This window comes from Microplitis mediator, chromosome 11, assembly GCF_029852145.1.
Source record: "Microplitis mediator isolate UGA2020A chromosome 11, iyMicMedi2.1, whole genome shotgun sequence".
Taxonomy (NCBI): Eukaryota; Metazoa; Arthropoda; class Insecta; order Hymenoptera; family Braconidae; genus Microplitis; species Microplitis mediator.
In genome coordinates, this window is record NC_079979.1 from 13,263,709 (window position 1) to 13,277,773 (window position 14,065).

Sequence of the window (14,065 nt, forward strand, 5' to 3'; positions counted from 1 at the left end):
TTAAACGTTTATGATCATGGACTCTACGAGGTTAATCTAATAAAATTTTTTTTAAATTAAATTTATTCGTTTCCTCAATGTATGGCCCAGGCCTGGCAACGAAGCATGGGCCAGGTCTAGCAACCAGGACTGGCCCAGTGTTATCATTCCAGACTTCTACCAAAGCTGGGCCCGTCGTACTTTCCTCCCTGGGTTATGATTATTCTTTATTTACTTTTACTCAAAGTTGAAAATTTAACGGTCGAAAAAATATAACATAATTTATAATAAGGATTGAAAAGATTCATGTTTTTGAGGATTAAAAATATTTGAAATGTCAAAGTTGGTATATCATTTTTTTCCATAAAATCAATTCGAATTTTTATAAAAATTCAAATCAATAGAAATCTGACGTTTTAATTTTTTTTTTAAATTTTAATTGCAGTAAAATTTTTTAATTATTCGTAACATGCTTATACTTATACTTAAATTTTGTTTACTTACAATAAAGTTGAGGTCATCGAAACCATAATTTAAGAAAAGTGACTCGTAGTCAGCAAAGCCTATATTTAATAACCACTGCCCGACGGTTGTTGTAACTGTTGGACTGTTTGTTTCACATCCAATTCCTTGATAAATAAATTTAAATATACTAAATTATTATTCACAGGATTTAAAAAAAAATTATTTTCGAAAAAAAAAACTTTAAATGATTTTGTTTAAAGAAATTTAGAGGAAATTTCTAAACAAATCTTGAGATAAATTTTTTTATATTAAATTTAAATAAAAAAATTCTATAAAATTATTTATCATTAAGAAAAAAATTATGAAAAATCTTAATTACCAAGCCGCGATTGGAATTCTTTCTCCAATTCATTAACAAAAACAGATTCGCGAACAAGTCCGGTCCCAAAGGAAGCCATTATTTCGGATATTTTGGCCCACTCTTCTTGTTCATCAAATGGGCTCATAATACTTAGCGATTTTTCGTCTCTATCACGATCTTTGTCCCGCAGTACTGGATCTGCATTGGCATCCTCAATAATGCGGTCGTTGCTGGATGAATCCAAGCTGCCGGTGCCCATAACGCATGCAGGTGCGTAGACGTTCCGCAGCCGTCTAAGTGTCCGCGGCCGCTCCGCCGTGACCGAGCCCTTCAGTAAACCTGTCGTACAACAAATCGTTTATTACATAATTACTTTCTAATCACTTCATCGCATCACACCAACACAGAAAGTAAAAGTTTTTATTTTTAAAAACCACTAGATTTTTCATCAGCAAATTTACATTTTTTTCAAAAATTTTCACTCCTTCAAATTATCTGACCTAAATAAAATTCATTTTCCAGCTCTGAGTATTTAGTTTTCATACTTTTTGTATTTAACTACCAAAAAATTTCGTATTCTTCAATTTTATGAGGAGGAAACCGGGGCTCGACAGACCACCTCCAAAATTTATTAAAAAAAAAGAAATTTGTCGGTAGTTTTTTTGTAATTTAAAATTTGTTAGAAATTCAGACGCAAAATAAAATAACCGGGATAAAATGAGACAACTAAAAAAATTAAATTATTTTTTTTAACAAAAATTTTTATTTTACTTGAGGGGGGGGGATTATTGTGACCCGGAAAAAATTTTTGTTCATGGAAAATTTTGTAAAATAATATTAAATTTTTTAAAAGTAGATAAAAATACATCATTTGTATCGTGTTTAAAAGTCACAAGAAATAAAATTACTCGCATGATGGTCCATCTTTTCCAGTCTCCTATACTTCAATTGCTTTTTATTAACTTACAAAAATTTTTTATACAAAACATAATTACGAGCTTTGAAGACTTGAGACTCCGCTTTAAAATAAATTTTTTTAAATTTCGATCTGACAATTTGAATTGAAGTTACAAAAGTTTGAATTTTAATACATAATTTGTACAAAGAAAAAAATTGCATGGATTTTTTTCGTAAAAAAACTAAAACAATATAAAAATTGTTTGGTATAATGTCGTATATGAAAATGACTCTTTCACGAGGTATAAATGAGATATGAATTCGCTTGTCGACGCTATTATGTACATTATAACATGAATAAAGGAACGAAAGCATGTAAAGTGACGGCGCTGAATAGGAACAAAAAAAAAAACGTAAAATGTGAAAGTATAAAGTAGACAGTAGCCATATCTTTTGAAAGATGCTTCTCGTTCATATTTCATATTACATAAAAATATATATAAATATTGCATAATGAAAAGCTCATAAAAATACTAAATAGAATGAGTAGGAGCGCGAACATGAGTAAGAGAAAGGGCGGGGAGGGGGTGTCAGGAAGAGGAAGAAGAGGAAAAAAATAGTGAGATAAAGTTGAGTTACAAGTGCAAACGTACGTAATTTTAATTAAAGCCCCATGATGAAGGGCGTCTCAACTACACGACGCCTTCACCTCTTTCAGTCCCCACTCCATCCCATTTTTATCCCCGACACCCCGCGGCCCTCGACGCGACATCGTGTTATATTACTCAGTTATTATTCAACTCATATACGTAAATTATATGAAAATCTCATTCTCATCTACATCCTCATCCGTTTATATACTTCTTTTTTTTTTTTTTATTACTCTACTTTTTATGGGCTAATAGTTTTTAGCCTTCTTAGTATCAACTAAAACTCGCTAATGGGAATTTCACTGGTTTTTTATACTTTTATTTTATTTATTTTTGTTCTTTTTTTTTTTTACTTTTGACGTTACTGAAATTTTACTGTTAATGCATTAATTATTTTATGTCCAATTTATAAAAGACAGAGGGTAGAGGTACCATTTGTGGCCACTGCTCCATTTTTTGACATTTAATACTTTATTTAAATTTTTGAAGTGTCCAAAACTGAATCTAAAGTGGACAAAAATGGTACCTCTACCCTACTTTTTTTTTTTTAAATATTCAATATTTAATTGTGAATTAAGAAATTTCTTCACTTTTTGACCCAAATTTTTATTGGCTGTATTGCATAAAATATGAAAGATCATCACACTTTATGTATGTTCATTGAAAAGGAATTTTCATTACCTACATCTTTAATTTCGATAAAAAATTAAGGCCGTTTAAACAAAATTTTTTTTTTTTTTTAACGGATAATTTATTTCCATAACTTTGAAAGGCTTTACCTAAAAAAACTAATGACGCGTATTTTCAAAAGAGACAAAAGTTATGAGAAATTAAATTTTCTATCCAATTCGTTATCCTCAATCATTTTTTTTCTTTTTAGACAAATCGTAGATTTTCAAAAAAATTGTTTTTTTTTTATGATACGGAAGTTAGCCGACGACTAATAAATTTTGGATTTTTTTTCAGCGGCAAATTATGAAAAAAAAAAATATTTGAAAAAATTGCACCGATAGTTTTTTTAATTTTCTGTATATGTATATTTTAAGGTTTTTTTTTTCTTTGTGATTAACTTGTTGAAACAAAATCCGAAAATTCTTAATTGTCTACTAGCTTCAGGACCAATAGTTTAAAAGTTATATCCATTTGACCAACGCAATATTATTTTGAACCTCATAAACGACTTCGAATATTTAAAATCGCTATATCTTTTAAACCATCAACTTTACCCAAATTTTATATCAGACAAAAATTGTAGGAAATCGAATTTCCTTTCCAGAGACTACCAACAACATGAATTTATTTTCGATAGTTACTGCGTAGTAAAAATAAAAATTTCAAAAAAAAACTAAGTCCTTGAAAGTAATTCCATAATGTTAGTAGTCACTATACGTTTATAAATCCAACCGGAAATAAATTGACTTTCAAATGCGTTGAGCCTCGTCTACAAAAGTAACAGACTAAAGCCAGTAAAGTATAAATAATTCATCGCAACAATAAAAAAATAATATATAGTAAATAAAATAAAATATTTTGGCATAACGAGTTACTAAGTTGTAGCTGTAAAAAAAAAAGTAATTTTAGTGCCTCAATAATTGCAGCAACGAGGACATTTGTAAACTAAATAATTCTAGCGGATGACACACTCTCGACAATTCACATTATATTAACTTTCGGGGTCGTTAACCGAGCTAGTATAGATCGTTAGCCAATATTACTTGAGCGATGGAGCACTGCCAAGAAAAACGACCTCGGTATATTATCGTTGTTGCAGTAACCTTAACCAATCGGCTGGAAATATTTTTTTATTATGTATGATATTACATATTTAACTTGAACAATTGATTAATCCTTTTTTTATTTTTTTTTAATCAGGAAGTACCAAACTTACGTGACAGAAAAGAAAAATTAATTATAATTGTTGATTGGGATGATAATTTTTTTTTTTTTAAATTATTTACTTCCGCGATTTTGTTTAAAACGCAATATTACTGTATTTGTATTTGTTGGAGATGCGGAAAGGACAAGGTCATTGTATTGAAATAAAAAAAATTCTATCGTAATTGTCATTGTCAATGGTACTGGCTATTTAACGTTAACAATGTCAGGGCGGACAATTGAACGTGAATTTAAATTAAACCAGCCAATGTGACCAAATAAATTTAAGTTAAGGTGCAGTTACAACTGTACTTGGTAACATAAAAAATAATCACGTTATTCATTGGTGATAATTAACATTTTATTTACTGGCTTCTGAGTTGTTAATTACTTTTTTTTTTAGTGTTTTTTTTTTTTTTTAATGAAAAATTCAATTACAAGAATTTTTAAAAATGAGCTATGAAATTATTAAAATTTTTTTTTTCAATGAAATTTTGACTTCGGTTTAAAAATAAAATTATAAAAAAAGAAATTCCATTGTTTTTAATTTTTTTTTTTTTAATAAGATGAAAATTTTCTTGAAAAAATGATGATACTGAAATTAGCTGACAACTAATAATTTTTGGATTTTTTTCCAAATGATAAATTGTAAAAAAAAAATATTTGAAAAAATTGCACCTCTAATTTTTTTAATTTTCTACATGAGCATACTTTTAGTTTTTTTTTTTTTGTAATTGATTTGTTGAAAAAAAAATCCGAAAATTGTTGATTGTCTGTCAAAGTCAGGATCATGGAAAATTTGGATAATTGAAAAATTAAAAAAAAACTTATTGCAACTTAGACAAATCTTGTTTATAAAAATACAAGGCAAGTAATATTTAAAATTTCTTTTACTAAATTTACAAATTCAAAAAAAAAAGTAAAAATTTTCTCAAAAACTGAGTCGATTTTAACCCCTGCCTATTATACAAAAATGTCTTCCAAACAATTTTTAAAAAAATTTTAATAAATTTTCTGACAAAAATAAAAAAATAAATTTCATCAGCGCAATTGTAACTCAATTTTTAAAATTCCATCGCAATTTCCATTTCATTAAAAAAAAATATCAAAGGTCATTTTAATTTCAAATGTCTCAGATGACTCACTTATAATTTTTATTTTAATTACTAATTAACATATTTTTTTTTAATTGTCCACTCAAATAAAATTACGTAATTAATCTATACTACCATTTATCAATTAATTGACCAATTGATTGCTATTTAAATTACAAAAAAAAAAAAAACATACACTAGTATCAAAAGATATGAAAAAAGAGGCGTATAAATTAAAGTAATGTCACTCGCACGTGTGGTGGCCTTGTTATAAGTTTCCTGTAGCTAATCACCAATAAAAAATGATCATCAACACATTCCACGGTGTAACGCGATCCAAATTACCTCAAGTGTCTTTAACATTCATTTATAATTACACTTTTTTTCTTTTAAATGACAAACGACCCGAGTGTTTAAATATTTATCATAATAACTTAAATGAGAGGTAGGTAAATATAAATATAAATAAATATATGCAGCAGGTTTATAGACAAACAGGATACGAAACTTCCGTTTATTTGTTCTACCATCAATCAATTGTATATAATGTACCGTGAGATCAAGTACTCTACAATCATCAGTCCAATTTAATTGCAAATACCTCGTTGCTGTTGCTGTTGTTGTTGTGTTAACGTTAATAAGAATATTTAAAACTCGCGGTCACGATTTTTAACTTAAATGGATGTTGTTATTGAGATTCACACGCGATTTCTTCATTGATAAATATTTTATAAATTGTTGGGAAGACTTTATTATATGTTAGACAACTTGGCACTCTTTACTTTTACGTCTATACTTTAAAACTACATCATTTAATTCCGCTTCTATAACCACTACCAGTAATAGTACTAGTGATAGTGCTATTGCTAGTGCTGGTGCTACACTACTACAGTTCGTAAACTTTATTGTAGATGAGACGAGAGTAGAATAGAAGAGGTAGTAGCGAGTAGCCTCAATTCTATAATAGTTATCGCATTCCCTCACGAGATTTCTCTCTTTGTAATTTAATAAAAACTGTCATCAAATGTTTTTATTTTATTTACTTATTATTCATTTTATGCAATAGTTAATTCAAATATCGATTAATTTTTTTTTATTGATAATTATTTTTGAATCGTCTATCAAAAATTTCTTGCTGAAATTACGAGTATGTAAAATATCGATAAATTATTTTTGTATTGAATGCTTTCGGGATTTTTAGTAAATAAATTTTCTGTTTTAATTAAAATGAACATTTAATTTTTTTTAATGAATAAATTATTTGTTTGAAAATTTATTAGACTTTTATGAGAACTTTCTAATAATTAAGAAAAATTAATTATTTTGGACAAATTTATTAGAGATTTTTTTTTTAAATAAATTTTTAAATTTAATTAATTAATTAAATTTGAATAAGAAAAAATTTTTTATTACTTTTTTAATTGTGGATGATAAAGTATTTATTTAGAATTCTTAATTAACTTTACGACTTTCTAATAATTAGAATCAAATAAAAAATTTGTTGATAAAATCAAGAGTATTTGTTGTCCCGAAAGTTAAAACGCGCTACTCCACGCGAGCTCCGCTGTATAAAATATCAAAGTTAGTCAACGAATTTGCAACTGAGATCGACATTTTCGGTGTTTCGGCTAATAAATTTAAAAGTGTCGCTAGAAATTTAGTATTGTAATCAAATCAACTGTTATTTCATTGGTCGCAAAGCGGCTGGAAATTATATATATAAGTGATATTTGTTATTGGTTATTTTTTGCTGTTAATTTTATTTTATATTTTCCTCTAATAACTTTTTTTATCATCCATGTGATGTTATCTGTTTCTTAATTTGTAATTTTAGTTTATCATTTATTTTATACCTACTGTTTCTATAATGTATAATTGCCGAATGGCGTAAATAAATAAATAAAATATGTTAAGTTACTATTTCAAATTTAGCACTTTAGTATCATCTATATTATTTTGTTGTTATTAATCATTTATTTATTTATGTTGTCATGGCGTTTAATTTTTTTTTGTTTATTATTCGTCATAGAGACAAAGTTATCAGTTCAGTTTTTATTAAGAACAAGATGACATATTTTGTAATTCTTACTCTTAAATAAATAATTTCAAACGAAAAAAAAGTATAACTTTTATCAAAATAAAATTTTTTTTTTTTTATGTGTAATTAAAAATTTCAGAACAACAATTTTTTTTTGGAGAATTTTTTGAATTTAATAGAAAATTACTATCAATTCTTCGAGTATTTTTTATGATTAAAACGACAAAATTTTGTAATAAATTTAATTAAAAATTTTTTTTTATTTTTAAAATTTAATTAAATAAATTCCATTAAAAAAATGTACATATTATAATTTTTTTCTCATACTTACTGATAAAATATCAATTAAAAATTTTTTATCAATTTTACGAGCTGTCAAAAATAATTAAAAAAAAAAATTTTTTTTATAAAACCCAATTTACAGTTTTTCTGATAAATAATTTTTCTACACTAATTAAAAGATAAATTTAATAGAAAAGTCGAGTTAATTGATTTCTATAACTATTAATTGATAACTAGAGAATTAGAAATCATTTTAATTACTACAAATAATTAACATAAGTTGAATATTTTCAAAAAAAATTTCTAAGTAATTAAATAATAAAATCAATGAATACTCAAATTTTATAAATAATTAGTAAAAGTGTTTTTAATAATAATCTATTTGTAATAAAATGTCCATAGAATTATTTTGTTGACATAAAAGAGTAAGTAAACACGTAGCATTGAAATAGATAACAGTAAAAAAAAAAGTTAAGTGCATTTATAAGTCGCGTTTACTGTAAATATGTTAAACACGATGCCCTACTATTCATACCGCCCATCGCATGTGATGTAATAATTCAGTACACTCAGTACAGTAATAAGTAGTAGTCGGTTTCAGTAGCAGTAACCTTAGTAGTAGTAGCTGTAGTAGTTGTAGTCAGTAAGAGCAAGGCTATTATTACTTACATTACATTAGGGCGTCATGAGCAACAAGTATGTTGAGATTTTCGCATTCCATAAACCGGACACGCGTTTACCTCAAATCTCAATTAACGTACACTCTAATGTTTTTCCACGAAAATTTAAAGGGAGTTCCTTGAAAATGTTAATATGTTGAAATTAATCTTAAATATGACCATAAATTAACTCTTATATTCAAATTTTTGTTTTTACTTTACGCTGAGAAGAAAATATTTTGATGATCCAAGAAATTAATTTATGCACGGAAAAAAAAAATATTAGTAAATAATACTCAGATTCTCATCGACAGCGCGCTTAGACCGAATGTTAGTAAATATTATGGAGTAGAACGTAAGAAATTAATAACAGATGCATTTTTATGACAAGTGTCTTGTAGTTTTTTAAGGTTGGAGTAGTAATTTTAAATAGTCAAGCAGTATATTTCAACGATTAACTGTTAATAATAGCAGGTAAACATTAAAATTATAATTTTACTGATTAAAACGACATTAGTTATTGAACATAACATAAATAATTAGAAGTTGAACTACAATTATTGTCAAGCGTTTTTTCCCGTGTGGGAAATTTGTAATCAAGTTATTTTTTCATCGAAAATTGTAATTTAAAAAAAAAATTGACAGATTCTTTTACAGTAGGACCTCGTTATAAGACTATTAGGTTCTCTCAAACTATCGCGATTCCTTGTTTTAAAAAAAAGACAGAATAATGCGGGTCGAAATATCTAGCCTTATCGAACCCCAGTAAGCCTCAATCCAGCCTCACTGAGTAAAAAAAGCATTTTGAGCCTCAATTAATGCTCAAAGAGCCTCAATGAGCCTCAAATGGTGATCAAAGAGCCTCAAATAATACTAATCGAATTCGAAGAACATAGTCGAGACTAGGTTCATTTGAGGCTCATCGAGGCTTCTCGAGGCTCTGTGAGCATTATTTGAGGCTCATTGTGGCTTTTTGAACATCATTTGAGGCTCAAAATGCTTTTTACTCAGTGAGGCTGGATTGAGGCTTAATTAGGTTCGATAAGGCTAGATTGAGGCTAGATATTTCGACTCAGGATAATCTTATAATGAGGTCGGATTGTATTGAAATTTTCGTGTCCGTTGAGGAAAAAAAATTTTATGAATCTATACATTTTTTATTGGTTTCAATGATGTGAGTTTTGACAAGAAAATTTTGTTAATTTCTCGAAAATGTTTTTTTGAGAAGTGTTTTTTTTTTTTTTTAAATTGCCATAAAAAAAATTGTAATTTCTTCAGTCGAAAAATAACTTTATTCTAAAGTTGGAATAAATTAATTTCTTGAATCAAAAAAGAATTTTTTTATAATAAGTTAATTTTTTTCCGTTAACTTTAAATTTTCAAGGCAAAAATTAAAAAAAAATTTTAATTATGGGATATATTATTTATTTTTTAATTTCAACGAGTATTTTAATTGTCTATAAGTCAATTAATTTGCAATATGATTTTTTAGATCAGTCATTATAAAAATAGTAAATTTTAATCGAAAATTATTTCATGTCATAATTTTGTTTTCAATATTTGAAACTTCATCTGGACTAATAATTCTACAATTATAAATCACTAGTTAAGATTTTCCTAGAAAAAAAATAGCAATCGATTTTCAAATTTCGTGAATTCAAATTCAACAATAAATTTTTTTATTACTCAGAAAAAATGATTCTTTGGCGCCAAAAAATCTTTTTTTTTTTGAGTACGAAAAAAAAAGTCAAGTGAAAATTACGAATCATAGAAATTCAGAAATTTCCACTTTTAACACAAGAAAAATTGCTAAACTACAAGTAAAAATAACAATCGTAAGTTAAAATCTTTATAGTTTATAATTTTTACTTACGATGACAATTTTAACGTGATTAAATCAAAAGTATTTAAATTTCATAAGAGTTTTAATTTTTAAAACCACTTGAATTTAAAAATAAATTTAATTGAATGTCAATGTCAATTATCTTTTAAATAAAATAAATGTTTACTAGTGTAATCCAATTATCCAAGTACTCAAAAAATAAAAAAATTCAAGGAGCAGATGTCAGTTTTTAAATAAATACATGTTATATTTTTTAGTATAACAGTGTAAATAAAATATAAAAAGGTGTTCAAACACCTGCATTGTCAAATTACCGGAGGCCTACAGTTGTCATTACCCTCATGCCCTTATTTAATACCCGTCTAATATTATTTTTCCTTTATATCCAGACCACAATGCCCACGAGCTGACACATGATACTTATTATATTTTTTATATTTTTTTACAAAAGTCTTATTAGCTTAGTAACCGAAATTTTTTAACAAAAGACTTTGGAGCATTAAAATCTATTCACTAGTATTTAGTTCAATTACTTCTAAATATATATTTTATTTTAGTATAAATGGTCCTTAAGTTAGTAGACAATTAACAATTTTTGGATTTTTATTTCAACATTTAGAAAAAAAAATGCACATATAGAAAATTAAAAAAACTACAGGTGTATTTTTTTTAAAAATTCAAAAATTGTAAGCCGTCGGCTATAACTTGAATTATTAAATAAATTATAATCTTACCGACTGTGAATGATTTATCCAAATAATTGCACTTGACATTAATCATATATTTAATTAATGGAGTATGAATTTTTAATATAAAACTGTAAGTAGTGATTTTACGTCTAGACTTTTGTGAAAAGCAACAAGTGAACGTGGGACGCGGGATATGTTTAGTATAAATTATGAGATGTTGCAAGGAGTGTTGGATTATTATTAACAATTCTCTTTACACCCGCGCACCAGACACGAGACTGACAATAGCATGACACTGGTGTACTGTTGGTAGGTTACTAACGATCGAGGCGAAGGCGAAAAATGACCCAGACGTGGGACTGTCGCCCGCTGGGGCCCCGCGTCAAATTATAAAAACTCGTGGTGGGGATTTACCGGCTATCGTTTATTCTTCATTGTATTTATATATTTATATATATTAAGGTGATGGGGAGAAGTAAACCTGTATTTTTTTACCTTTGTATTCTTTAAGATTCTTCTTTAAATCCAATAGATCTCATGGATTTAAAAGAGATAATTTTTAATACTGGATTATTACAAACAATTGCAGTTTTTTAAATAAAAATTATTTATTGAGTTTATTTCAATTAAACAAAATTTCGGTTCAATTTATTTTCATTCGTGTTTCACTTAAAATTTTGATTTTTATATTTAGCGATACAGGTGTCAGGTATAAAATTTAAAATATGTTTATTTTTCATGATACTGAAGTTAGCTGACGTCTGATAATTTTTGGATTTTTTTTCCTAATGATAAATTATAAAAAAAAAATATTTGAAAAAATTGCACCTATAGTTTTGTGAATTTTCTATAGGTGCATATTTTTAGTTTTTTTTTTTTTTTTTTGTAATTGATTTGTTAAAAAAAAAATCTAAATATTTTTAACTGTCTGCTTACTTTAAAATCAATTATGTTTATTTCATGTTTTTTTTAAACTTCAAGAAATGTTTTTTTCTTTTAATTCGTGGATTTTTATCTAGAAGTTTAGTAATGACTATGTACGAATTTTGAATTTATTTTTTCAAATTCCTATTTATCACAGAAGTATAGAATTTTTAAAAATCAGTTTAGTTTTTTTTTGAAAATTTTTTTTTTTTAATTAATTATGATACTGAAGCTTGCCGATGTCTAGAAATTTTTGGATTTTTTATAAACGCTAGATTTAAAAAAAAAAAAATTTTAGAAAATTGCACCTTTGATTTTTTTAATTTCCTACAAGTGCATATTTTTAGTTTTTTTTTTTTTTGCAATTAATTTGTAGAAAAAAAATCCGAAAATTATTAATTGTTAAACTTGATGATCATAATTAATTTATTTTGATCTAGAAGCTTAATAATTAATGAATAAAAATTTGAAAACGTAAAAATTTACTTGATCAAAAATAAAAATTTTGGAATTAATAATTGGGTGGTAATTAAAAATTCAAATAAATTTAGTAATTTAATAAAAACAGAAAAATATATGATCCTGAAGTAAACAGACAATTAAAAATTTTCGGATTTTTTTTTCAACAAATCGATTACAAAAAATTAAAAATTAAAATATGCACATGTAGAAAATTTAAAAAAACTACAGGTGCAATTTTTTGCAATAATTTTTTTTTTATAATTTATCGTCTTAAAAAGAAATCAAAAAATTTTAAAACATCGGCTAACTTCAGTATCATAAAAATGTTACCCGGATACGAACCGCGAATTTTCAATTAATAAATTGTGACCTTTCACTCACGAAATTGAATTGTTTTTTAAAAAAAATTAAAATAAATATATGAATTGTATTGATAAAAAATTTATATAAATTTCTTAATCAAATGAGAAAAAAAATGTCGTAACCTGGGTTCGAACCCGGAACCGATAACTTGATTTTAACTTTAAAAAGATTTTATCTATACCCCAGCATCAATCTTACAGCAGCATATAAATAGACCAGTATAATTTTCTAATTACCTGAGAAGATAATTAATAATTCTATACAAATTTTCACTAATTAAGTACCAAATATTTTTCAAATCTTCGTTTAAATTTTCTAGATCTCGACCACCAATTTGACCACCGCGACCTACTGTTACCTTTTTTATTATCCATCAAAAATTTAACAGCAAAAATAAACATTATAAATAGACTGATAAAAAAATGCCGTATGATTAATTTCCGTCAAACGAATGCTCAATTACAAACCCAAACACAAAAAAAAAAATGCATTATTTAAAATGAAAGTCAGCCGAACCGGGATCGAGCCGTAACCTTTTCAGTCTCTATTCAAATACAATCAACTTAAGTTTAAAATGAATTGTTAGTTAATTTTTTTTATTTGAAATAAAATAATAATTGAATTAGAGATGATAGAGATAAGAAAGGGTTCTCAAAGAACGAAGCACCGGACTGGATAAAATAAAATGAAATGAAATAAAATTATATGTAATGTGATGAATAAAGCTGACGAGGAGCATAGTGTGTACACATATTATATATATAATAATAAGAATAAGAATAATAAAGAGCTGGAGGCAGTACTAAACACCAGCTCTGATCCAATAAATGTCACTTCTCATTTATATATTAGATATATATAATATAATATAAATAAAATTATGTAAGATAAAAATGATATTTTGTGAGTTCAAAAGTAACTGGATTAATTTTTATTGTTATTATTTATATGAATATTATGTTAACAAGTTTGCAAATGGTAACTGAGAAGTTTTCCCTCGAGAAACTTGAGACAATGCGAGTATTTAATTATTTAAAAGTCGGTTTGTTTACGATAAAACATAAAAACAAGACTGAGGCTGTGAGAATTTTTTGAATTATTGTTGGATTTGTTTAGAGAAATTTAATTAGTTTTTATTTGCTTTAGTTATTATTTATATTTGGGACATTTAGTAGTTACTGCGAATGGGAGACGGATAAATCCGGAGATAAAAAATAGAAAACGTTGTCGTGTTGTCCAATGAGTCATTCATATAAAACGAACTCACGATCCACGCATTCCTTCGTGATGTCATGTACATATACATGTAGTTAGTGTATTTTTAATTTATTTATATATTATATTAAGTTGTGGTAACATTAAAATTTTTGATACCAATGAGGAATTTTTTTTTTGATTAAAAACTACTATCAGTTTTTTTTTCTTATATGCAGTGCGCAATTATTTGATATAATAAATAAATATATATTTTTTTTTGTGTTTAA

At 26.2% G+C, this 14,065-nt stretch overlaps 1 protein-coding gene across 6 annotated transcripts in view; it reads right to left on the minus strand.

Annotated features, from left to right (window-relative positions):
- Nucleotides 1-14,065, minus strand: part of LOC130678017 (ankyrin repeat and sterile alpha motif domain-containing protein 1B) — a 76,625-nt gene that overhangs the window by 16,087 nt on the left and 46,473 nt on the right. For all 6 annotated transcript variants that reach the window (XM_057484987.1, XM_057484986.1, XM_057484985.1 and 3 more), the window contains 2 exons: nt 824-1,144; nt 484-608 (listed from right to left, as the gene is read on the minus strand). In XM_057484987.1, coding sequence (XP_057340970.1) covers nt 484-608; nt 824-1,144 — 446 coding nt within the window. The remainder of the gene's footprint in view (nt 1-483; nt 609-823; nt 1,145-14,065) is intronic.